This window comes from Microcaecilia unicolor, chromosome 4 (assembly GCF_901765095.1).
Source record: "Microcaecilia unicolor chromosome 4, aMicUni1.1, whole genome shotgun sequence".
Lineage (NCBI taxonomy): Eukaryota > Metazoa > Chordata > Amphibia > Gymnophiona > Siphonopidae > Microcaecilia > Microcaecilia unicolor.
Window position 1 is genome coordinate 296,350,721 of NC_044034.1, and position 26,495 is coordinate 296,377,215.

The 26,495-nt window shown below is 44.4% G+C and overlaps 1 protein-coding gene across 1 annotated transcript; it reads left to right on the plus strand.

The window, feature by feature from the left end:
• Positions 1-4,503: 4,503 nt before the first annotated feature.
• On the plus strand, positions 4,504-22,389 carry MYL7 (myosin light chain 7). The gene is made up of 7 exons (XM_030199606.1): positions 4,504-4,551; positions 8,341-8,451; positions 11,767-11,842; positions 16,138-16,242; positions 20,113-20,191; positions 20,515-20,563; positions 21,770-22,389. The coding sequence occupies exons 1-7, from the start codon at positions 4,549-4,551 to the stop codon at positions 21,872-21,874; spliced, it is 528 nt and encodes a 175-aa protein (XP_030055466.1). The 5' UTR covers positions 4,504-4,548; the 3' UTR covers positions 21,875-22,389.
• Positions 22,390-26,495: the final 4,106 nt, after the last annotated feature.

Here is a 26,495-nt window from a genome sequence, read left to right on the forward strand (position 1 = left end):
GGTTTTGCATTAGTGTGGGTTGGGCCTCTCTGGGTCAGTGTGCTTTTGCCTAGGTCTAGGGAGTGTGACATCATCAGGAAGGGCCTTGATAAGGAAGTGGTGTTGTTTCCTTCAGAGCCTTTTGCAACAGTGGTGTTTGCTGTAGGTAGGGTGGTGCAGTGTGCACTTCTGACTTTGTGTCTAGTTTCCCTGCTTGCTTTTGCTAAGGGCCAGGTTAGTGTTAGTGCAGTGTGCACTGGTGACTGTGTGTTTAGCTTTCCTGCTTTTCCCTTTTGGTTCCCTTCAGTTCCCTCTTGGTTTTGGTAGCATTGCTGTGTGTAGGGCTTTGGAAGCTCTGTTGTTGATAGAAGTACTTCAGGGTTTGGTGTTGTTAGGAACACTGCAGAGTTTGCTGTTAGAAGTACTTCTGGTGTTTGTGCTATTAGGAGCATTGCAGTCTTTGCTGTTGGTGTTTGGTGCTTTAGAAGCACTTTTGGCTTATGTGTTAGCTTCCCTGTTTTTTCCTTGTGGCTCCCCTGTCTTCCCTTTTAGTGCTAGGAGCTCTTCTGGTTGCTTGCCAGAGTAGTGCTTAGGAAGCACCTTGTTAGTTGTATCTAGCTTGCTAGAGCAGTGCTTAGGTAGCTGGTTAGTTCTGTGTTTAGCTTATTAGTGTAAAGCTCTGCTTGTAGCTTGGTGCTTAGTAGCACCTGTGTTAGCTTTGTGTTTAGTTCCCTGCTCTGTTAGTTTAGGGCTTAGGAAGTCCCTTTCTTGAGCAGGGCTTAGGAGCTCCTGTTTAGTATAGGGCTTAGGAAGTCCTTTTGTCAGTTTACTGTTAGGAACACTCCTGCTGGTTTAGGGCTTGGGAGCACGTAGATCAGTTTAGGGTTAGGAGCACTTCTGTTTCCAGTCCTGGTCCCTATGTCACCCGGTATCCAGTAAGTCCTGTCGGCTACTCGAACCCAGAAGCTCAACTCCTGGGGGGCTTAGTAGCTAAGCACAGGTGAAGCTGTGCGGACCAGTCCAGTGTGTTCCGGTCCGGTGTGTGTTCCAGTCTGGTGTGCTCCAGTCCAGTGTGTTCCGGTCCGGTGTGTGTTCCAGTCCTGTGTCCTCCAGTCCGGGGGATTCCAGTCCAGGTGTTCCGGTTCGCTGGGCAGTGCCTGCAGTCCCTGCTGGTGTGCTTACCCAGTGTTGGTTGGTGGGTTTTGCCTGCTGCTGTCGCTCCTCGGCAGCAGCCCAAGGGCTCACGTTTGCTCCAGAGCCCGGCCCCGCGGGCTCTGAACCTGAGAACCTGACACTCTACTGCTAAACATCCAAGGTTTGCCGTAGCAAAGATCCTCCATTATCAACATACTCTGAAAATTCTCACTGCTGCGAAGTCTAAACAACATATCCATGCTTATGTATATGCTCTGTAATGTTGTTCTTTATAATAGTTGTCCCAATGGCCTGGGGTGCTGTGGGTCTCATCTTTGGACACTTAGATAGCAGTTGCGGCTCTGCAGTTGAAGCAGGTGCTGTGAAGCTTAGGTGGGTGGTGTGGCCACTGGTGCCACTTGCAGCTGGTATGGAAGGTGTTGCTGCAGGACTGGTGGCCTCACTGGTTCCAGTTGCAGGCTCAGATGCTTGCTGTGTGAGCAGTATGCTTGCCAAAGCCGCCGTGTAATCCTGGAGATCTCGCTGGATACCCAGAAGCTGCTGCCAGATATTCTGGGCTGCCTTCTAGCTCTCCTGCTGCATGATCACAGCAGCTGCCCACATTCCTGTTGAACTTGGAGCCCTCTTCTGCAGTCAGTAGTTCACCAGCTGCAAATTCTGCACCAGCAGTTCGTTAGCCGGCCACAGCACTTGCCACCTGTGGTGGTAGGGTCTCCTATGGGCCAGCTGTGGTGCCTCATCAGCCTCCTCTGCCTCTATTGGGCCATCTTCAAATGCCACAGGGGTGGTGGTGGGTTCCACCACTAATTGCTCCTGCTCTTCATCACCTGCAGGCGGTTCTTGGCTGGTGTCCTTAGTGCTTTTCCTCTCCCACAGTGCCCTACTGTGAGCCCTCCTCCTCCTCCTGATGTGTCTGCACTACCTGTTGGCTGCTGGTTCCAGGCTCTCCATCGGACTCCATGTTCTTTCCTCATAGGGAAAGTAGAGGAAATGTGTCTGTTGCACTAGTTAACCTGGCAATCTGCTGCAGCCTTCCTTAACATGCCCCTTCATGTACAGTTCTAGAACATAGCTGATGAGGAATGGTATTGTCAGGCAACCCAAAGATGTATACCTGGTTATGTGTGCCTCAGAGGCCAAGGTGCCAGACAGCTACATAGCCAGTTGGGTACAGAAGGATTGTGGAAGTGGTCTGGAGGGCACAGAGAAAGGGACACAAAGACCTAGAAAGCAGGAATAGACACTAGTTCGTGATGGGCTTAAGCGGAGGGGTGGGGGGAGGGGGAAAGAAGAAATATGACAGATACAAGGAGCCTTCACCTGGTGAACTTAGTGTCCTCAGACCTGCCCACTAACCAGTACTCCCTGCTGAATTCTTGGGACATGCTGATACTTGCAGCAGGTGCTGGACTAGGGTATCTGTTTGGGTGGGACCACCAACAGGCATGGCAGCTGTTTCAGGGCAGCCCTCAGCTGCTGTGCCATCCAGCATACTGCCAGGAGGGGGCTGTTCTGGTGCTTCTTCTTCCCTCTCTGATGGGGGCAGATCCCTCGAGGTGTCCTCCCCCTCCTCAGCCTCCAGATGTTACAGGGTGTGAGCCTGTTGTGGGGTGAGTGGCATCTCCCAGGGCCCAGGATCCATGACCACTTCCTAGTACACTTTTTGGGGGCAATCTGATCCTGAGTGGGCAGGTCCGAGGCAGACTTATCGACAGCTGGAAGGTGCCCTGTGTGTGTAAAAGCTTTGCCGTTGAGATCAACACATCCTACTTGGCTTGCACAGTGGTACAGCTGGCTATTGGGAGGCAGGGACAGGGACATTTGGAGGCAGTTGTTGTTACCTGGAGGGCATGTCTGAGGTGTGGCACCAATGAGATGACATAGCAGGGAACCTTGAAGGAAATGATATCCTGTGAGGGTTGTCTGGCTATGGGCACACAGGATGAGTTCTGGTCCTGCTGGAGGGCTAGGTGAGCAGGCACTGGCTGGGAGGTAGTATGGCACTACACTGTTACAAGGATAGGGCCATTGTAATTGATTTTGTCAGGGATGTGGGTGCTTGCATCCCCATGCCTTTGTGCCCTACAACTGGCTGGTAGATAGCAGGGGACCCTCTCATACTCACCCATCCTTCTGGCCACCTCTGCTGGGACCCTCAGGAGAAAAGCATTTTACAGATGTCAATGTGGGACACCTAGGTTTGGGGTTTCCTATCTGTGGGTTATTCATGCTGTTTTAGGGCCCTCACTGATGGCAGTGGCTGCACATCATGCCCATACTATGGGGGTGCCTGGGGAGGGGAAGGTAAGAATACACACAAGTGGGAGTTTCCATAAGGGGGGATTGGGGGCCCACTACATTGTGGAGATTTCAGGAGCCCACAGTTTGGGCCTTGAGGGATGTCTCACAGGGCAGCATACCAAACTTTGGAGCTAACAATGATATATCCAATGAGTGTGGATTAGGGAGCATGACAGATCATCCATTTGGGGGGCAACTGATGCTGTGATGGCCCTCTGTGGGTGGTGTACTGTCCTCTATGAACATTCCTTTGTCAGATACATTTTGGTGAAGGGGTTAGGACTGTGTGCCTTGAATGCAGGGGACATGGGTTTGATTTCCACTGTGGGTGTTTGAGGTTACTGTTTTATTTCCCCTGCCATAGTGGCTGCAGTGTGCTAGGTAGGTGTATATGACACACGGGTACTTTTGTATTGGTCACTGGAGGATGCTGTCCAAAGGGCTTCCCCCCTTCTTTTCCATGTCATCTCATGGGTTGGGAGATGGCTGCAATACATTTTAGTACATATGGGTGTTATAGGCATACTGTAACGAGGGTAGCTGCATACTCAGGCCTTGATTGGGGAAACAGCTGTTATAGGAGTGCTATATCTGTGGTACTTACGTCGGACCCTGAGGCACTTCCTCATGTGCTGGATTTGGGCAGAGTCTTCTCTGTGCATGTGCCTGTACCAGCGCCAGAGCGACTCAAGGTCCCAGTGGATGCAATACATTATCAGGACATCATAGACTCAGAAAGAGGAAAAGCCTCTTACCCAAAGATAAGAAAAAGTGGGAAAATGGAGGCTGAAAAGAACAGAATGAAAGCAGGAAGTTCCCAGAGCCAGAGAGACTAGGGACTTAAGGAAAGTGGAATACAGGCCAGGGAGAAATGAGATGGGGCCCTGGGAGGAGAGACAGAGGCTGGGGAATGCTCCTATCAGGACGGCTTGTCTCCAAATTCTTGCTTTTGTACAGGTTTATCTCAGTGTCAGGTCTCTTTCTAACTGGACTGCCATTTTTGGTTCTGTCCCTTGTTGCTGTCCTATTCTAGGTCTGTGGCAGATAAGCTTTAGTATATAACCCACCACTCTGAAAGCACAGTCTCCAGAAGAGAAGAACAAGGACATAGAAATGGTGAGTGCTGGGCTATCACATCATATAAAGACTGTTAAGGCTTCCTTACTTCCCTACCCTAAAGGAGCTCGCTAGATCTGTTGCTTTAGTTCAGGTCTGCAGAAAGGTCACTTTATTTATTTATTAGGATTTATTTACTGCCTTTTTGAAAGAATTCACTCAAGGTGGTGCACAGCAAGAGGAACTCAAACATAAGCTATAGACAATTACAGCAGTAAAAATATTCAAATAATACAAAACGTGGCATAATATGCTACATTATAATATCAAAACAATACACAATAAAACATTTTAATAGACAGCATAGGGTGTATGTAAAAACAGAACACATAGGAACAGCCTTAGATATGAAGCGGTCTAATAAATAGGGGTTACCTCCTGCTTATTTCTTTAGGACTAATTCTATAGTTAAACCAACTTCCAATGGTATTATTATTACATCTTGGTTTTCTCCCCTCTTTTTTATGTGGACTGTTATAACCAATTATGTTGTATTATAAGAAAGAATTGTTATTTCCACTTTTTTCTTTCTTATTTATCCTCTTCCTTTTCATGGTATTTTTATTCAGATACTGGTGTATCTTTTCAAAGATTGTCTCTTTGTTATAAATGGAAACCTAATAAAGATTAAAAAAAAAAAAGACGGAACACATAGATAGATACAGGAATAAGAAAATAAGGGACTAATGTGTGTGCATCATTTACCTCTTTATCCCGAAGGGTTGCTGTTACCATTTTCCCAGACATATCCATCAAAATGTATATTTCTCTTAGATACTTCTCTATTATTGGATTTCACAATGATCTTTGAGACATCTTCATAGCTCTTACAAATCCAGGGGTCCTTTTACAAAGGTGAGCTAGCGTTTTTAGTATGCGCTAACAATAAGCATGCACTAAACGCTAGAGACAGCCATATATTCCTATGGGTGTCTCTAGCGTTTACCGCACACTAATCATTAGCGTGCACTAAAAATGCTAATGCACCTTTGTAAAAGAACCCCCCCCCCCCTCCCAGCACTGAGGCACTGGAACCAGCAGGAGGAATATTCTTTCATTTGGATAGGCTGACTGGCTATGCAAAGAATTCTTGTTTGAGATTTATGAAATGTAAGGATGCTACAACACTATGAGAGGTTTGCAAAGCTTGATTTCTGAATGATTATCATCCTTATGAAGGCATTACCTCTTTCCAGCTAGCTTTAATTTTACAACAGCATTCGTAACTGAACTTAGTTGCCTTGGATGGTTTCTATCACTGCACTAAGAGATAATATTTTATTTATTTTTAATTTCCTCTGTACCACCTGCTAGCCCAAAAGTATGGAAGTGGTATACATTCAGATACAGTAGGAAGTTTTCTATCCCTGGAGGGTTCACAATCTAGTTTTGTATCTAAGGCAAAGAAAGGTTAAGTGACTTGTCCCAGATCACAGGGAGCTGCAGTGTGATTTGAAATGGGTTCTGGTGCAGGTTGTACCTTTGACTATCAGACTGTCATTCAGGTGTTTTTTAAATATATAGGATAACAGTAACATGGAATGGGCTGACAAAGCAAAGTGGTTAGAACAAAAATCTGCAGAATTGAGAGCCTGGCTCCATTCACTCACTGATTGACCTTGAGAAGGTCACTTACTTTCCTTCCATGCTCACATTTAGATTTCAGGCTCCCTGGGACAGAGGTTTATCTACAGGCTATAAAAACCACACGTCAGGGTAATTTTATAACAGGTTGCCTAGAAAAATGTCCAAAAATGAGTTTATTTTATGAAGGCAATGCAGCTGCTTATGTATCTTCATAAAGTAGGCTCCGAGAAATGAAAGGGTAAAGGGAAAGGAGATGGGATTTGATATGCTGCCTTTCTGTGGTTACAACCAAAGCAGTTTATATATTATATACAGGTACTTATTTTGTACCTGGAACAATGGAAACTTAAATGACTTGCCTGGAACAACGAACTGCAGTGAGAATCAAAGGAAAATGACGCCAGTAGGCTCCCAGAAATCACCTCCATAAATATTCCCCCAGTCCTGGCTTTGAAAATCTATGGTTAACTTTAAATGTTTAGGATAGCTGTTTAACATTAGATCTGCTATTCCCCGTCAGCACATGGAGGTATAAGTTATATGTTCAGTGGCTAAATATCTCTACTGAAGGGGCAATTCTATAACTAGGTGTCTCCATTTAAGCACCCTGAGATGTGCATGAAACCTTTTCTAAAACTTCACCTGGACACCCAGATTCTATTAGAAAATATCAATGTAAGCAATGCACACCTAACATTTACACACCTGCAGTTACAACAGTCCTAGAGGGTGTGGCTGCCTAAAAGCAGTGGTAATATGTGCAATTTACAGCAGTATTTCCCCAAGTCCAGTCCTGGAGTACCCCTTTGAAAGTCCGTTTTTTAGGATATCCACAATGAATATGCATGAATTTGATTTGCATACACTGTCTCCATTATATACAAATTTCCTTCATGCATATTCATTGTGGATATCCTGAAAACCTGACTGGCAAGAGGTATTCCAGGACTGGACTTGGGAAACACTGATTCCCAGCATTCTATAATTAGGATCCCCACCCATGTCTCACCTATATGTACATCCCCTTGTAAATATGCGCTATGTAAGTTAAGTGGTTATTTGCAGAATAGAGCTGAGGTGACACTTTTGTTTGTAAATGTTAGTGTTCTGGACATGATTTACTTGTGCAAAAGTAAGTGCATAGATCAGAGGTTTTCAACCCAGTCCTCAGGGCACACCTAGCCAGTTGGGATTTTCATATATATCCATTGAACTCAATGGGGATATCCTGAAAACCCCGACTGGCTAGGTGTGCTCCGAGGACTAGGTTGAAAAACCTCTGGCCTACATTAAAATTAACCTTTGAAAGGATACATTTTTGTTCCACTCATCCTCACTCTACCCAAAACCATGGACATAGAAGAAAATGGCCAAAGTTATATATAGATCTGCCTTGGATTAAAAAATAAAAAGCACTTATGTAGGTGGCACTGCCATCGAACATATGCTTTTGAATAATTACCTGATTTTGTTTTTAGACATCTCCCTTGGTTATTACAAAGGCCAGACCATCCTACTCCTCTCTGCTGTACTGTTTTGACGTAGGACTGTTGGTTCCTCGCTTCTGTGGTTGTTCCTTATTCTGATTTTGTTTTTCACATCTTTTCTGTAGATTGACTTGCATTATGCTTCTATTACCAAATCATTTTTTATTTAGTGTTACTGAGCAAAGCGGTGTGTGGTTATCATATCAATGAAAAAAAAGTATAAGATGATACCTTTTTATTGGCTAAAAATAGATTTTTTTTTACTGGCTTTCAGGGGTTAACGCTTCTTTCCTCAGGTCTGAAAATGGTATAGGCAGTTTCAAGGAAACTAATGACTGCCAGGATTACATAGATTATACTACAGTGATTAGAGGAAGGAGCTAGGTGTGTTACGGTAGTGAGTTCAAAACCCCAAGCCTCTATTGAATTAGTTTGGCCAGCCTGGTGAATGGAAGACCTGAGCCAAATCAAGGTCTTCCATATGGCTGCACACAGAACTACCCCTGAGCCACTAGGCCAACCTGAAATGTTTCCACTACTAAAGGGCTCCAGATCACTGCAAACTGCTGGGCCCATTCTGGGATTCTCCCATTGTATCTACCATGAGACAACAAGTTCCTGCTATGATATCAGAAAGCCAGGACAGACTCGGCCTCTTCCCAGTGACCCAGAGCCACTTGGTAACCTTGTTCTAATTGGGTTTCTTGTATCGCAGGCCAGCAGAAAAGCGGTGACGCGAAACAAAGCTGCAGCCAAGCGTGCCCAGCGAGGCTCCTCCAACGTGTTCTCCATGTTTGAGCAGTCACAGATCCAGGAGTTCAAGGAGGTAAGAGGAGAAGGCGGAGTGATGCCTAACTCTACAACTGGAGCAGGATGCCAGGGTGTGCTGTAATTCAAGCCCTGTGGGACCTTGTTTTGTTGTTTATACCAGACATGCCAAGTCACACTCATTCAGGGTGTGACACACTCATTCTGTCCCCTTCTCCAGCTCACCAGCTTAGGAGGCCCAATCTCACATATTTAGTCTCTCACTACTCCACGGCAGTCTCCCATGCAAGTCTGGTATTTCCTCACCTCTCTTTCCGAATGGAAGGAATGAGAATGGGGGAGGGGAATGCTGCACTTGAATAGAAGGGTGGGAAAGCTGCATTTGGATGGAAGGGAAGGGAGAGGGGGAAATGCTGCACTTGGATGAAATGGTTGGGAGTAGAGAAAATGTGCATGAAGAGAAGGTGGAAATTCTGCACTTGGATAGCAGGGAAGGGAAAGGGACTTGATATACTGCCTTTCTGTGGTTTTTGCAACTACATTCAAAGTGGTTTGCATAGTATATACAGGTACTTATTTGTACCTGGGGCAATGGAGGGTTACGTGCATAGGCGTAGACTGGGGGGGGGGCGAGGGGGGGCAATGCCCCCCCCCAAACGACAAGGCGCCGCCGTGCCATTAGTTTAAAAAAAAAAAAAAAACACATGCAGGCACGCGCTCCTCTCCATCCGCTTGGCTTCCCTGCCCTCTCTGTCTGCGTCCCACCTTCCTCTGACGTCAGAGGAAGGCGGGACGCAGACAGAGAGGGCAGGGAAGCCAAGCGGACGGAGAGGAGCGGGTCCGTCTACCCCTCTCTCTTCCTCCCTCCCTCCGGCGCAGGCAACAGTCTTTTTCAGCGTTCCTGGCAGCGGTAGCGATGTACACACTGCCTTCGGCTCTGCCCCAAAGCCTTCGCTTCAAGTTCCTGTTCCCGCATAGGTGGAGAGAAGGCTTCCGGGGCAGACCGAAGGCAGCGTGTACATCGCTACCGCTGCCAGGAACGCTGAAAAAGCTGAAGACTGTTGCCTGCGCCGGAGGGAGGGAGGGAGGAAGAGAGGGGGTAAACGGAGTCACGATCTTGGACCTCGCGGGGGTGGGGGGCAGTAGAAGGAAGATGGATGGAACTGGGAGGGGTGGGGAGCAGAGGGAAGGAGCAAGAGATGGATGGGACTGGGAGGGGTGGGGAGCAGAGGGATGGACCAGGAGATGGATGGGATTGGGAGAGGTCAGGCACAGCAGAGGAAAGGAGCAGAAGATGGATGGGACGGAGGGATGGTGAGCAGAGGGAAGGAACAGAAGATGGATGAGACTGGGAGGGGTGGGGAGCAGAGGGAAGGAGCAAGAGATGGTTGGGACTGGGAGGGGTGGGGAGCAGAGGGAAGGAGCAAGAGATGGAGGGGTGGGGAGCAGAGGGCTGGACCAGGAGATGGATGGGATTGGGAGAGGTCAGGCACAGCAGAGGGAAGGAGCAGAAGATGGATGGGACTGGGAGGGGTGGGGAGCAGAGGGAAGGAGCAAGAGATGGATGGGACTGGGAGGGTGGGGAGCAGAGGGAAGGAGCAAGAGATGGATGGGACTGGGAGGGGTGGGGAGCAGAGGGAAGGAGCAAGAGATGGATGGGACTGGGAGGGTGGGGAGCAGAGGGAAGCCTACTGGAAAGAAGACACTGCATAAAACAAGACACTGGGACCAAAGCGAATAGAAAAACTAAATGATCAGACAACAAAGGTAGATAAAAGTATTTTATTCATAATTTATTAATCGAAATGTGTCAGCTTTTTGAAATGTGCTTCTGTGATATTTTGCCTGTAAATTTCAATTCCTTCCTCCATATTAGCATATTCATTTGCATATGTATATATGCAAATGATATGCTAATATGCTCCGCCCATTCTTTGCCCCCCCCCCCCCCCCCAAAATGAAACAGTCAAACTACGCCTATGGTTACGTGACTTGCCCAGAATCAAACCCAGTTCCCCAGGATCAAAGTCCACTGCACAATTCACTAAGCTATAAAGGGGAAATGCTGCACATGGATGGAAGAAAAGGGAGAGAGAGTTGGGGGAAGAGAAGAAGGGATGCCAAGATGATGGTGGTGGTGAGAGGGGGGGGGGGGGTGACAAGAAGAGATGCCAATGTGGCGAAGGGAGGGAGAGAATGAGATGCCAGGAACTGCAGAGAAAGAAGGAAGAAGAAGAGGTGCTGAACCTGCAAGGGGAAATAGAACAGGAGCGAGGAAAGAGAGGAGCACTTGCTGGACCAGGGGGGATGGGGGAAGGTAGAGGGAGGAAAGAGAGGAGAGATGCTGGCTTCGGGGGAGAGGGGGAGACAGGAGGGAAGGAAGAGAGAGGGAGAGATGCCGAAATGTTGGGGGGGGGCATAGGGACACAAGGGTTATGCTGGATAGAGCAAAATTAGGGACACAGAAATGGGAGATGCTCAACATGGCGGGAACATAGGGGCAAGGACACAGGTATGATGCTGGGCAGGATAGATAGAGATGCAGAGAGAAGATGGATGATGGACATGGAGAGAAAAGAAGTGCCAAATGGACAAGGAGATTCTGGTAAAATAGCTAACAGAAAACAGGGGAAAGCAGAAACCAGAAACTGGGACCAACACCATTTGAGCATAAGAATAGCCATACTGGGTCAGACCAATGATCCATCTAGCCCAGTATCCTGCTTCCAAAAGTGGCCAATCCAGGACACAAGTACCTGGAAGAAACCCAATTAGTAACAACATTCCCCTTTCCTCCAGGAACTTGTCAAAACCTTTTTAAAACCCAGATAAAAAAACCGCTGTTACCACATCCTCTGCCAGCAAATTCCAGAGCTTAATTATTCTGAGTGAAAAAATATTTCCTCCTATGACCAGACAACAAAGGTAGAAAAAATAATTTTATTTTCTATTTATTGATTGGAATATGTCAGGTTTTGGAATGTGTTTTTTGCCAGAACTGGTTTTAGACACAGCTGGAACTCATTGGCCTTCAATCTCCAGCATAGTGGTGGTAAAACTCTAGCTTTGGAATGGGCCACCCTTGGCAGCTCTGGGTTTACTGAAAGGCCTCCTACCTCCTCAGGTGTGGTTACTTCAGTTCACAGTACAAGAAGGTATGGCTCAAATTGCTATATATTTTTTTGTTTTTATTTTTTGTTACATTTGTACCCTGCGCTTTCCCACTCATAGCAGGTTCAATGTGGCTTACATATTATAAACAGGTACTATACCCAAGGAAATCATTTTTCAGTGGGTTTAGGCTCATTACTGACTGGCCTAATCTGACCAACACTCTCTTCTCTGCTAAGTGGCTCCTGTTTTCTCTCCACAGGCATTCAGTTGCATTGATCAGAATCGTGATGGCATTATTACAAAGTCTGATCTGAAGGAGACATACGCACAGCTTGGTGAGTGAACACAGTGCATTTATTTTTACATCCAGAATCAAAGGAAAGTGGATCGTTCAATATCAGTAGAATAATATTTTTCATTTAAAATCAGTTTTACGTGGTGCTGGCTCTCATGATGACTTGCAAATAAAGTGAAATCTGAGCTAGAGACCTCCGATATTACTTTAGTCTAAAGACCAACCACAGATGCATTCTTTCTTGTAAACTAATCAAGTTGACCTGACCTCTCAAGTAGTGAGCCTATCTTATCTACTGAGACTGTTCTCCACTAGTAGTTCTCAATCCAGTTCTCACTGACAGTGGGGTTTTCATGACATCCACAAAAGATATGCAAGAGATATACCTGCACACCCTGCCTCCACCGTATTCTGAAAACCAGACTGGCTAGAGGGTATTCCAGGACTAGCTTTTAGAAACAGCTCTAGGACAGGGGTGTTAAACTGCAGTCAGTCCTCAAGGGTTTTCAGGATACACCTAATAAATATGAATTATAGTAAAAATGCATATTCATGAGGGATATTGTTGGTATACTTTCAGAGGCATATTTTCAAAGCACTTAGCCTTCCAAAGTTCCATTGAAGGCTAAAATATGCCTCTTTGACACCCCTGCTCTAATTAAAACAAGACTACAGTTCCAAAGAGGACTTTCTCAGCCCGTTATTTTTTGACATGAAGCAGGTCACTGCGGCTGACATTATTAGTTTGCATCCTTTGCAAAGGAACACTTCAGAGAGGAATGCATGGGAGAGTGTTCGTATCAGTAATTCTATTTCCAGCAGCATGCCTAATGTAGTGTTGGAAGAGCTATTGATAACATTACACTGTGTGGGCAGATTTGCAAGCGCTTTACATAGTAACATAGTAAAAGATGGCAGACCAACTTGGCTCATCTAACACCAGCTTTCCTTGCCCCATTCTGTTTTTTTATCTGACCTTTCTCTTTTACCTGCATCCACTCTCCATGTCTGTCCCAGGCATGCCCAAAACCTGTTAAATGTGCTGCCTTCCACCACTTCCACTGACAGGCCAATTTAGGCCTTTTTATCTTTCACCCTCTTGAGCCTGAGCTGACATGCCTTTATCCCAAATAGATGAAGAGGAATCCAGTAAAACTTATATGGAAATATAATGTTTAATTTTTACAAAATATTTCTAAAAGGCAAGGAAAAGACCTCAAAATGCCCGACCGCTTACTTTCAATTTTCAGCGGCTTTAACTGGGGGAGTGGTGTTCATCACTGGTCATAAAAACCTTGCTTCAAACAATTACTTCAACTTTTAATTTATTTCCAAAAAGATTTTAGCAAATTTATTCTTTTTTGTAAATTTTTTAAAAATATATTACCAATCTCAATGCTAACTTCAAATTTTATTTGGTTTACAAAAACCTTTACCAATTCTTATGAAATGCTATGAAGCAGCTATTTTCACAAATAAAGTAAAGTCGAGCACTTATCTGTTGCCCGACAGTGGCCCCATCCGTTTCGCTTACAGGCTTTTTCAAGGGCTGTACTTCGACAGAGAAAGCATTGAAAAATTTTTTTTCCTTTCTCTTGTTCTGATCATGGCTTAGTGCTGCTTCAAACTATCTTTCACCCTCTTGAGCCTGAGCTGACATGCCTTTATCCCAGGCATGTTACCTTCAAAATCCTCTTCAATCACCTTATCCAGAAGACTCACAGACATTGGCCACAGTTATTCACCCTAGCATTGCAATCAACACGGCTAGCTTTTATGTTGCTGCTGTAACACTGGCACAGAATACAGTCTGAAATTTGATTGAGAATTTATGTCAGATTTTCTTTGTGGGGAGTTTTATCAGATGTGACTAAATGTTGGAAAATTTGTGTGTATTGCGTGAACATTAGTTTTAGATGGAAGGAGAATCATGAGGATATAGGTAAGAATGGCTAGTAAAGGGAGTGATAGAAAGAATAAGCCTGCAAAGAGGTGGGAAAATGTGGGATACAAATGCAATAAATAAAATAATATACATTGACAATAATACAGAACCATTTTATAATGGTTCTGAATAAATAGTGGGGATAAGTAAAGTAGGATAAGCCCCTGTCCCAAAAGAGCACTTACAAATCTGTGGGAGATAAGGTGATCTGCCCAAAGTCACAAGGAGCCTCAGTGGGAGAAAAAGTATTTGAACTGTGGATTTTTGGATGGCAGCCTATTGCTCTACAACTCTCTTCTATTGGCTTTTTACATTGAAAATAGGCTCTTATAAGCAATTTTTGCTCTAGCCTGGAGGAATTTTTCTTGTCAGGTGCAGAGAGATGGATTAGAAACAGAGAAAAAAATGTAGGCAAAGACCATATGGCCTATTCAGTCTGCTCATCCATGCCATCTACTCTCCCTATCACTCCCTTAGAGATCCTATGTACTTGTCCCAAGCTCTCTTGAATTCAGATACTGTTTTCATTTCTACCACTTCTACTGGGAGGCTGTTCCATGAATTCACCACCTTTTCCGTGAAGAAGTATTTCCTCAGGATACTTCCGAGTCTATCCCCTTTCACCTTCATCCTATGCCCCCTCATTCTAGAGCTTCCTTTCAATTGAAAGAGACTCGCCTTCTGTGCATTTATGCCGCATAGATCTCTATCATATCTCCCCTCTCCAAACCTTTCTTCCAAAATATACATATTAAGATCTTTAAGTCTATCCCCATAGACTTTATGACGAAGACTACTGACCATTTTAGTAGCCACCCTCTGGACTGACTCCATCCTATTTATATCTTTTTCAAGGTGCAGTCTCCAGACTTGTACATAATATTCTAAATGAGGTCTCACTATACAGGGCATTATCACCTCATTTTTCCTATTGGCCATTCCTGTCTCTATGCACCCAGGAATCCTTCCAGCTTTCACTGTCACTTTTTCTACCTGTTTGACCACCTTAAGACCATCACATACTTTCACACCCAAGTACCGTTCCTCTTTTGTGCACAAAATGTTCTTCCACCTAAACTGCACCCTTCCCTCGGGTTTTTGCAGCCCATATGCATGACCCTGCATTTTTTAGCATTAAATCTAAATTTCCAAATTAGGTTGGTACAACAGAGGAGCATTAGTGGATTTCAATATGCCATGGAACTGTGAAATCTTGGCAGAGAGAAGGAATGAGGATCTGGGAGAACTTAGGAGAGAAGATATCCTCCATAGCCTGTCCAGATTCCTCCACTGGTGTATTTTATTGGGCGCTGAGGGAAATCCAATATAAGATGCTACCACAGGCCCCCTTAGAGCCTTTAAAATTGGCGTGGTACAATTCTCAGACTGCATGAAATGCGAGGCCAACCCTAGGAAACATGTTCTGGTTATGCCCAAAGAGTTCTGGAGGATGGTACATGATTTTCTGAGTAGAGTAATATGCATAACCTTGCGCCCAACTCCTCCAGCAGTGCTTTTTGATGAGGAAAAGGAGGCAGGGGCCTGTCTGTGGGTTAAGGGAGCCTGGTTGGTGGGAACAAGTCCATTCTGAGAGCGTGGGTGAGCTCAGAACAACCTTCACACTCGCAGTGGCAAGCAGCCTTACATCAGTGTATGATAAAGGATATCATCTGGATGACCGAGATATGAAATGCAAATAGTTTTTTTTCTGCAACTTTGGGGGTGACTATCCTTAAATACTAATTCTAAGGGTTAGGAGTGGAGGTGGGGTGGGGATGTTTTAGGGAGAATTATAGGAAGCAAAAAGAAAATCGAAAGGAATCCCACATAGATCGTAGTCAGCAAACGACAGCGGGTAGATGGAGGAGACTTGAGATGAACCAAGGACACAAAATGGTCATCAATGACAAAACCACTTTATTTCTGGTTCTTGTAAACATAAATAAAGCTCGACATGGCACCGTGTTTTGGCACGGAGTGCCTGCCTCAGGGGTCTATTAGACATAAAACATAGATATAATAAAGTGAGAAACATTAAAAGATATAAAACATAAATACAATAAGAAACATATGAGGGAGAATTATAGTAGGCTAGCAGATTCATTTTTGGATGTTGGTTATTGACTGAGGGATGAGGGCTATAGAGATAAAAATAGAAACTTAGGCCACATTGCAGTTGGGCACAGTTTATTGACCATAGGAACAGCGGCATAGATTTATTTTGAACCTTTCTGTAATTTGGATTTTCCTATGAGTGTGGTAGGTACAATAAAGAGATTATTAGAATGGAGGTCTATGTCATTTCAGTTCATCTAGTATGATGCCTGCTTCAGAGCTGGTATGTGTCCGTGTGATCTTTGTGGGATAAGATGATTTGTGTCACTCTCCAGGTAAAATGAACGTGAAGGATGAAGAGCTGGAGGAGATGCTGAAGGAGGGAAAAGGACCTATCAACTTCACAGTCTTTTTAACGCTCTTTGGGGAGAAGCTGAATGGTGCGTACTGTGTAGTAGGATATCTGTGAATGAATGAGCACCACTGGGCATTATTACTACTGCTACTCCTGCTTTATCTTCGTAGTTCTATAATTGAATTTATTAAAAAATTTCTATTCTTCCTACAACTAAGCAGATTACAAAAGCACATACATAATCAAGTTTAAACAAATAAAACTCAAATTAAAATAACAAAATTTAACATATTAACCCCATGCTTACACACACAAATATATTTTCAGTAGTTTAAAGATGTTGTGTTGCTACAATATGCAGAATTTAACATATTAGCTCCATGGCCGCACACACAAATATGTCTTCAATAATTTACGAAAAGATGTCATACTACTACACAATCTGATAACTCCAGGTAATATATTCCAAATCTGTGGGCCACCAAGTGAAAAAACTGAATTCCAAGTACAAACATTTATTTAGATTTTTGCTCACACATTTTTCAGTAGTAGCTCAAGGTGAGTTACATTCAGGTACACTGGATATTTCTCTGTCACAGGAGGGCTCACAATCTAAGTTTGTACCTGAGGCAATGGAGGGTTAAGTGACTTGCCCAAGATCACAAGGAGCAACAGTGGGATTTGAACCCCGGTGTTCTAACCACTAGGCCACTCCTCCACTCCACATGTTTTACAGAGAGCAAATCTCCAGTTACTACTACTACTACTGCTACTACTACTTAACATTTCTAGAGCGCTACTAGGGTTACGCAGCGCTGTACAATTTAACAAAGAAGGACGGTCCCTGCTCAGAGGAGCTTACAATCTAAAGGACAAAATGTCAAGTTGGTGTAGTCTAGATTTCCAGACAGTTTCAGATGCTAAGGTTCTGCGCAGCTAATGAAAACAGGGCCTGTCACAAATAGCTGAGCTCCTAAATTTAGGCTCTTGTATTTGTGCCCTATTTTCAGCTGAAAAGTTTTCTTAATTTAGAGCTTCAAGTTATGCCTATAAATATGCCTAGATTTATAAGCCTAATTTGTGAGTCTTGCTGAAAATTTATGCAAAGCTCCTAATTTTTTCCCCTACCCTAAATCCACCCATCATTCAGCCAGTGGTGGTCAGCATTTTCAAAACAGAATTAGCCACAGATATTCAATGCCGGGCTATGTCCGGCTACTGGCATTGAATATCTGTGGATAATTCGGCATGTGTTAGCTGCCGGAGTTTATGTGGGTCCTAGTTGGATATCAGCCAGGACCTGCATAAGTATATGGGCCCCCTTACAATACCTGCTCCCCCTCCCAACCCCTAGAAGCAACGGCAGACCCCCCTCCCCTGCTGGATCCCTTTGCCTCTCTCCACCCTCTGGAATACAAGCCCCCCCAATTTTATCGAGCTTATCTGCCTGTTCCCTGGCGGGCCAGTAGGGAAATGGACAGAAGCGATGCCCTCTTGCTCCTGTCCTTTCCAGCATCCTCACGGTACTTCCAAGTACCGTGAGGCTTCCGCTAGAGGTCACAGTGGCAATTTTTGGGAGGGGAGGGATCTCTGACATTATTTGGGGGTGTCATGCTCTGCTTCTAGGGGTAGGGGGGAGGGAGGGAGGGAGTGGGGATCGGAAGGGGTGTTGTCATGACTTAAAAGGTTAACTGGGTACTGGCCGATATTCAGACTAGTGCCCAGTTGCCATTGTTGCATAAAGTTAGGACAGCCATTTTTCTGTCCTAACTTTATGTGGTTGCTCAGCCAGTTAACAGATTGAAATCTTTGCTAACCAGCTAGCTTTCTGCACTGCCTTGACTCTGCCCTAACTCCGCACCGCCCACAAACTAGCTAGTTTTGGCATGAGCGTTTAGAGGGGATATTCAGCGGTACTGTCCAGTTAAGTGCCACTGAATATCCCCAGTTAGCCCTGGACAGATGATTTAAATGGCTAAGAGCCTCTCCTGCCATTTAAATTGCTTTGAATATTGATCCCTTTGAATATACATTTAGGCACTAGTAAATTTTCAAAGAGGCCAATTTAGGAGCATAACTCTCAAAGTTAGAAGCATAAATCCAGGGCTGCCGAGAGACAGAGCTGAGCCCAGGGCAGGGCAACTGCAGCCCCTCCCACTCGGGACGCAGCTGCCGCTGCTACCGCCACCCCTTGTTTAGGCCACCCCTGCCCCTACCTTTCTACATCAATGCATCTGCTCCTCCCTGGCCTCCAAGGGGGGCCCGGCGCATTGCTGCCATCCCTCGCTCAGGCTGCCACCACCTCCCCCCCCCCACCTTCCTGTATCAGTGTGTCTGCTCCTCCCCAGCCTCCAAGGGAGGCCCAACACAATCACCCGGGTCCCGACAGGAGCAAGAGAAAGACAGAACCTGGCACCAGGCCCCCCCTTGGCGGCTGTGCCTGGGAAATTTGGCCCTCCTGCTCCCCTCCCGGCAGCCCTGCATAGATCCTTTGAATATTTGACCCAAAAATGTCCATTTCACTTTCTATTATAGAAACCATTCACAATACAGTCTTTAGACATGATGGAAGAATTTTGCCAGATCATTGCAATATGGTTAAGTTGTATTTTCAAGCCACAAGGCTGAAGAAACTCTGAGTACTGTTGTGCAATGTGATCTTTATGACTGAGTTTTATTTTAAACAATGTCACACACAATTGCTCTTACTTAGCCACAAGTCCTTGTTATGCCAGTTCTGTCCATGATTCCTGCTCTGCTTTATAATTATTTTTGGTTTTGATAAAGAGGAATGTATTGTGGCACACACACTGAGCTGGTACTGAGCAAGATGTTGAGGGAACAATTTGAAACATTTAATTGAGATGTTTCAAGCTATTCTCCTGTTCAACAGAACTATAGGGACAATTCTATGAAATAAGGACTGACATTTAGACATATTAATATTTAGGGGGTCCTTTTACTAAGGTGCGCTGAAAAATGGCCTGCGGTAGTGTAGACACTTGTTTTGGGCGTGCAGAAATATTTTTTAGCGCGCCTACAAAAATGCCTCTTTTTTTGCTGAAAATGAACGTGCGGCAAAATGAAAATTGCTGCACGTCCATTTTGGGTCTGAGACGCTACCACAAGCCATTGACCTAGCAGTAAGGTCTCACATGGTAACTGGGTGGTACTGGTCTACGCATGGCAAATGCCATTTGACACACATAGCTGCCGCACGCCAGAAAATAAAAAATATTTTTCAGACGTGAGTAGCAGACATGCGCCAAAATTAAAATTACTGCAAGGGCCTCACGGTAACCGGGTGGTAAGTCCAATTTGGCGTGCATTGGGCACACGTAGGCGCCTATGCGGCTTAGTAAAAGGGCCCCTAGAATACTAGCACATACTACTACTACTACCTATCATTTTTATAGCGCTAGTAGACGTATGCTGCCTGCACACAAATATATAAGAGACAGACCCTTCTTGACAGAGCTCACATTCTATTCAAGACAGACAAATAGGCCACATAAGAAATTAGGGGGGTTCATTTATTATGGGAATGATTAAATCAATAAAAACCGGTGCATAAGGTGTTAAGGGTTAAAAGCAGACTCACAAAGATGGGTTTTAGCCTGGATTTAAATAGGGCCAGAGATGGAGCATCATGTACCAACTGAGGAAGTCTATTCCTGAGTATAGAGTCTAAAGTTGGCAGTAGAGGACAAAGATACACATAAGAGTGACTTAACCAAAGGGTGGTGTTCCTGGGGAGGGGTGTTGGGAGAGATTAGAGAGGAGAGATACTGAGGAGAGCTGCAGAAGGAATAGCCTAAGTGCTATTTTGTAAATATCAGCGTATTCGCAAAAAAATCAGGCTCATTGTTTTAAAGATCCTGGAGCTAATCTGTAGTACTTTTTCACGGCATACTTATTTCATTTCATTTTTGTCTCTCTACCTTTCTTCCAACAGGTACCGATCCAGAAGACACAATTGTCAATGCCTTCAAACTCTTGGATCCTAATGGCACTGGCAATGTACACCAGGATGAGTGAGTATGTTAAATGAGTTCTCACCTCTGCACTCAGGGCAGGTAGCATCATCCTTAAATGCCAGACACTAGTAGGATTCTCAGGTTACCAAAAAATGTGAAAATTAACAATAGCAAATCTGTCCTTAAAATATGATCAGTAGGTAGAATTAAAGCACCAGATTTGCTTAACCCTTGAATACAAATCACACTGACTCTCTGAGGGGTAGAAGTAGACACCTGAATTTCCACATTTTTCAGAGTCTTTGAGGAAGGCCTTGATTTAAGTAATTTTCAGCAGATTTTATTCCCCTCATAACTCTTTCTGGCCAATCTCTTTGCAGGTTGAAACAGCTATTGATGACCCAAGCTGATAAGTTCACTGCGGAGGAGGTGAGGAATTTAAACTTAATAGATATAGCAGAATTAGAAAAGATTTCAAAGAAGCACAACCAAAATGATTAAGGGGATGGAACTCCTTTCAAATAAGGAAAGGCTTAAGAGATTAGGGTTCTTTAGTGAGAGAGGCTATGATAGACGCCTATAAGAAACTGAGTGGTGCAGAACAGGTAACGTAAATCGATTTTTTACCCTTTCTAAAAGTATAAAGACTAGAAAACACTCAAGTAAGTTACATGGTAATACTTTAAAAACGAACAGGAGGTAATATTTTTTCACTTGACAAATAGATAAGCTCTGGAACTCGCTGCCAGAGCATGTGTTATCAGTGGTTAGTGTATCTGGGTTTTAAAACGGTTTGGACCAGTTCCTGGAGGAAAAGTCCATAGTATGATATTGAGATAGACATGGGGAAAGTCACAGCTCATCCCTGGGATTCGTAGCATGAATCTTGCTGAAATTTGGTATTCTGTCAGGTACTTGTGACCTGAATTGGCCACTGAAGAAAGCAGGATACTAGGCTAGATGGACCATTGCTCTGACCCAGTATGACTATTCTTATGTTCTTATTTAACGCTCTCTAACTTATTTTGGATTTCTCCACTTCAAGGAATCTCTAGAAGGCATCACTCTACATTTTAACTTTACTCTGCAAAGCACTTCTGTCTTATTTTCTGGTTCTTGACAAACTGTAGTCAATAGCATCATTTTAAAAAGTCTGTTGTTTTTTTTTAAATTACATCTTTTAAAAATTACACGACAAAAGGAAGAGGGAGACCGAAGGCCCAGTTGCCATTTTCTTGGCTCTTGCTTAAATTGTATGGTATTATTTGGGCCACTGTTGAGAAAATATCTTCTACAGTTCAGCTCCCCTACTGCAAACAATTGTTACCCCAGATTTGAAGCAGTGTTAGGTTTAATACTGTAGAAATTTAAAGCAGTACTAACAGTGTATGGACAGGGCTCCACTGAGTCTTGAACTCCGTCTCCTGAAAGCAGCAAGTAAGGATGTTTGTACCACCAGTTAAGACAACACATCTCAGTAGTGACATTTCAGTGAAAGATATGATGATATGGGAATGAGTTCTTATAGCCATTACACTGAGAGAATGTCCCTCCATATAAAGGTAGGTTGGTAGGTTGCACCTGCATGAATCATGACATATATCAGGTCTCTTAACATTTTTCCCTCTCCCCCAGGTGGAACAAACGTTTGCAGTGACTCCCATTGATGTGGCAGGAAACATTGATTACAAATCTCTGTGCTACATCATCACTCATGGAGATGAGAAAGAGGATTCTTAAAGGAGGGTTGCAGAGATGGGAGCACATTGCACGTTTAAAAACAGAAAATGAAGCTCTGAAACCAAATAAAGGAGGAAATCCAGAGGGGGTGCTTTTAAATGTGACATTACATAATGCATTAATACATGTCGGTCAAGGATCAGAAGTGGAAAATAATTCCATCTTAACTCATCTATGGGATTGAGAATTAGGAAGGAAGCCTAAAGGGAGAAGATCTTCAGATACCCATAATCTAGAGGAGTCAGGCTGGATTTATTTCCCTGCACTTGGTCCTTTGCAAAAGTTCATTTTAGAGAACAATTGTAGAATTTATTATTTAGTGATAAGGCCTTCTCTGATTGCTTGGCTACTTCTCCAACATGGGATTACCCTGCACTGAGCAACATATGCCAGAAAAAGCCCTTGAGAACCTGTCACTTCTTCCCCGTCTCTCTTTCAAGGATACAATAATAAATGAATTTCGCATGTCCTTGTTTGTATCCAGATACAAGGAAATAAAATTTAGTGGAGATATTTCTTTCTTGGTGCTTTGTTGGGGACTGAAAAAGTTCTTTCCAGGGGCAACGGAATGTCATGCTTTTTGATGGGTGTGTGTGTGTGTGGGGGGGGGGGGGGGGGTGAAAGCTCTGCCCCCAGCTCCCAGTCGCCTTTTCCCAGGTTCAGCATTAGATCCCTTCTCCAGCACAATGAGGATAGGGATTATCTCTGAGCCCTCTTCTCTCCACCCTAGCATCAGTCCCTTTCTACAACCAGCCCCCAGCATCAAACCCTCTTCTGCCACCCCCACCATTTGCCAGCATAAGACCCTTTTTGAATCACCAGCCTCTCATCAGCCCCCAGACACCTTCTCCTAGACCCATCTCCAAGGCTACAGTACCATTTTTACCACCTGCCCCATGTCAGTCCCCAGCTTCTGCATCAGAACCTCTCCCTTCCACCTCTCTATGGTCTAGGATCCCTCCTCTCTCCCCTCCCTCCTGTGTTTTTGTCTCCCCTCTCTTTCTTCCTCCACCCCTCTGTGGTCTAGTATCTCCACCTCTGCCCATCCCCCCATGGTCCAGTATCTCCCTCTCTGTCCTTCTTCCTCCAGCCCCCAGGGTCCAGATTTGCCCCTACTCTCCTTGCCTATGCTCCAGGTATCTTTTCCTCTTCTGTGCTCCTTTCAAACATTGTTTCCTGTTGCAGCTCCTCCAGCATAGCCATGACAGTGCTAGCTACAAAAAGAATGGATAAGGAGCCACAGAGCCTTGGTGTTCAGGTGATCTGTAGGTCCCTCCCCCATTACAGCAGAAAGTGTATGTTACAGGGGGCAAGACCAGCAGAGCCTTGCAGAGCAGAGTGCCCGAACGCCAAGGCTTTTTGGACCCTTAACTCATCCTATTGCTGCTACCACTGTTGCAGCTGCACTGAAGAACATGCAACAGGGACCGAGGCATGAGGGAAGCATGGAAGAGGGGAAGATGTCTGGACCATGTGGACATGAGAAAGGACCTTCTCCCCATCCCTAATGTATTGCTAAAATAATATGTGCGAGTGCTATATTTAAGACAAGTTATGTATTTAGCTGCCTTTATACAACAGGCTCCTAAAATAATCCCTAGAAGTCCACATATGATGTCACAGAAAGGTACACCCGATTCAAGGAAGGTGTAACTATGTGCATGTACTCTAATGGAGGTATGTGCCTATTTTATAAAACAAACTAGACAGGTATACAAGAGCTCCACCAAACTGAACATCACAGGAACCTCTACAGGTAGATCTCTTAAAAATACACAGGCTCGTATTGGTACATGTGTAGAAAAACCCTCACACACAGAGAATGCTTTATGAAACTTTCTTCAAAGTGATTAAAATGGAAAATTGTTTTTCAAAATTGAAACAACAGTAAAATAAAGGTACATGCCCTAGAAAGGTCTTGCACATTTCAAGGTGGTAAGTGTGGGAATGTACCATCCATAAACAAACTTGAGTGCAAATGCCTGAGCCTTGGAGACGTTTCTCAGGTTTGTGATACCCATTACCAGACACATGGAATGGGAGCTCTCTCCTTAGGAATTTCAAAGGACAGGTCCTGTGTTCTTTCTCCAGGTAGCTCCCCCACAGCCCCACCATGGGAATGTCAACAAGGTTGAAACTGGCCCAATGTATCAATGTCTCTAAGTGCCCTGAGAGGCAAACCAGAGAATGCCAATGCTCAACAACTAACCAACCCCGGTCAAGTAGACCTCTCTCATTCTCAAGGCCTGCTTCGCGTCCTACCTTCAGACTTGCGTTTGAATCTGACAGACAGCAGTGACCAAGGAGGTTGGAAAAAGAAAAGGAGACAGAATGAGCACATCTGGCCCATTATGTGGGCTGAAGCCAGTAGGCAGAGCTTGCCACCACATTGAGCCACCCAAAACAAGTGAATGTTAAAACAATAGGAAACACTTATTAGAAAAAAAGGACTGCCTGTGCATGGTCCATCTGTAAAAAGTCTAAAGCTTTTCCAGTTGGATAGGCAGTGATATGCAACTTATCCTTAAAATCGAGCGTGGTACCGGAAGATTGGAGGGTGGCCAATGTAATGCCCATTTTTAAAAAAGGCTCCAGGGGAGATCCGGGAAATTATAGACCGGTGAGTCTGACGTCGGTGCCGGGGAAAATGGTAGAGGCTATTATTAAAAACAAAATTACAGAGCACATCCGAGGACATGGATTACTGAGATTGAGTCAGCACGGCTTTTGTGTGGGGAAATCTTGCCTGACCAATTTACTTCAATTCTTTGAAGGAGTAAATAACCATGTGGACAAAGGGGAGCCGGTTGATATTGTGTATCTGGATTTTCAGAAGGCGTTTGACAAGGTACCTCATGAAAGGCTACAGAGGAAATTGGAGGGTCATGGGATAGGAGGAAATGTCCTATTGTGGATTAAAAACTGGTTGAAGGATAGGAAACAGAGAGTGGGGTTAAATGGGCAGTATTCACAATGGAGAAGGGTAGTTAGTGGGGTTCCTCAGGGGTCTGTGCTAGGACCGCTGCTTTTTAATATATTTATAAATGATTTAGAGATGGGAGTAACTAGCGAGGTAATTAAATTTGCTGATGACACAAAGTTATTCAAAGTAGTTAACTCGCGACAGGATTGTGAAAAATTACAAGAGGACCTTACGAGACTGGGAGACTGGGCGGCTAAATGGCAGATGACATTTAATGTGAGCAAGTGCAAGGTGATGCAAGTGGGAAAAAAGAACCCGAATTATAGCTACGTCATGCAAGGTTCCACGTTAGGAGTTACGGACCAACAAAGGGATCTGGGTGTCGTCCTCGATAACACACTGAAACCTTCTGCTCAGTGTGCTGCTGCGGCTAGGAAAGCGAATAGAATGTTGGGTATTATTAGGAAAGGTATGGAAAACAGGTGTGAGGATGTTATAATGCCGTTGTATCGCTCCATGGTGCGACCGCACCTTGAGTATTGTGTTCAATTCTGGTCGCCGCATCTCAAGAAAGATATAGTAGAATTGGAAAAGGTGCAGCGAAGGGCGACTAAAATGATAGCGGGGATGGGACGACTTCCCTATGAAGAAAGACTAAGGAGGCTAGGGCTATTCAGCTTGGAGAAGAGACAGCTGAGGGGAGACATGATAGAGGTATATAAAATAATGAGTGGAGTGGAACAGGTGGATGTGAAGCGTCTGTTCACGCTTTCCAAAAATACTAGGACTAGGGGGCATGCGATTAAACTACAGTGTAGTAAATTTAAAACAAATCGGAGAAACTTTTTCTTCACCCAACGTGTAATTAAACTCTGGAATTCATTGCCGGAAAATGTGGTGAAGGCGGTTAGCTTAGCAGAGTTTAAAAAGGGGTTGGACGGTTTCCTAAAGGACAAGTCCATAAACCGCTACTAAACGGACTTGGAAAAATCCAAAATCCCAGGAATAACATGTATAGAATGTTTGTACGTTTGGGAAGCTTGCCAGGTGCCCTTGGCCTGGATTGGCCGCTGTCGTGGACAAGATGCTGGGCTCGATGGATCCTTGGTCTTTTCCCAGTATGGCATTACTTATGTACTTATGTAGGATAATATATATATATATATATATATATATATATATATATATATATATACAGTGGTGGAAATAAGTATTTGATCCCTTGCTGATTTTGTAAGTTTGCCCACTGACAAAGACATGAGCAGCCCATAATTGAAGGGTAGGTTATTGGTAACAGTGAGAGATAGCACATCACAAATTAAATCCGGAAAATCACATTGTGGAAAGTATATGAATTTATTTGCATTCTGCAGAGGGAAATAAGTATTTAATCCCTCTGGCAAACAAGACCTAATACTTGGTGGCAAAACCCTTGTTGGCAAGCACAGCGGTCAGACGTCTTCTGTAGTTGATGATGAGGTTTGCACACATGTCAGGAGGAATTTTGGTCCACTCCTCTTTGCAGATCATCTCTAAATCATTAAGAGTTCTGGGCTGTCGCTTGGCAACTCGCAGCTTCAGCTCCCTCCATAAGTTTTCAATGGGATTAAGGTCTGGTGACTGGCTAGGCCACTCCATGACCCTAATGTGCTTCTTCCTGAGCCACTCCTTTGTTGCCTTGGCTGTATGTTTTGGGTC

Excerpts from the sequence above, each read along its gene's own strand:
- MYL7 (XM_030199606.1), top strand. Across the intron at positions 8,452-11,766 it reads AGATCCAGGAGTTCAAGGAG|GCATTCAGTTGCATTGATCA; the intron begins GTAAGAGGAGAA and ends TTCTCTCCACAG. Across the intron at positions 20,192-20,514 it reads GGCAATGTACACCAGGATGA|GTTGAAACAGCTATTGATGA; the intron begins GTGAGTATGTTA and ends ATCTCTTTGCAG.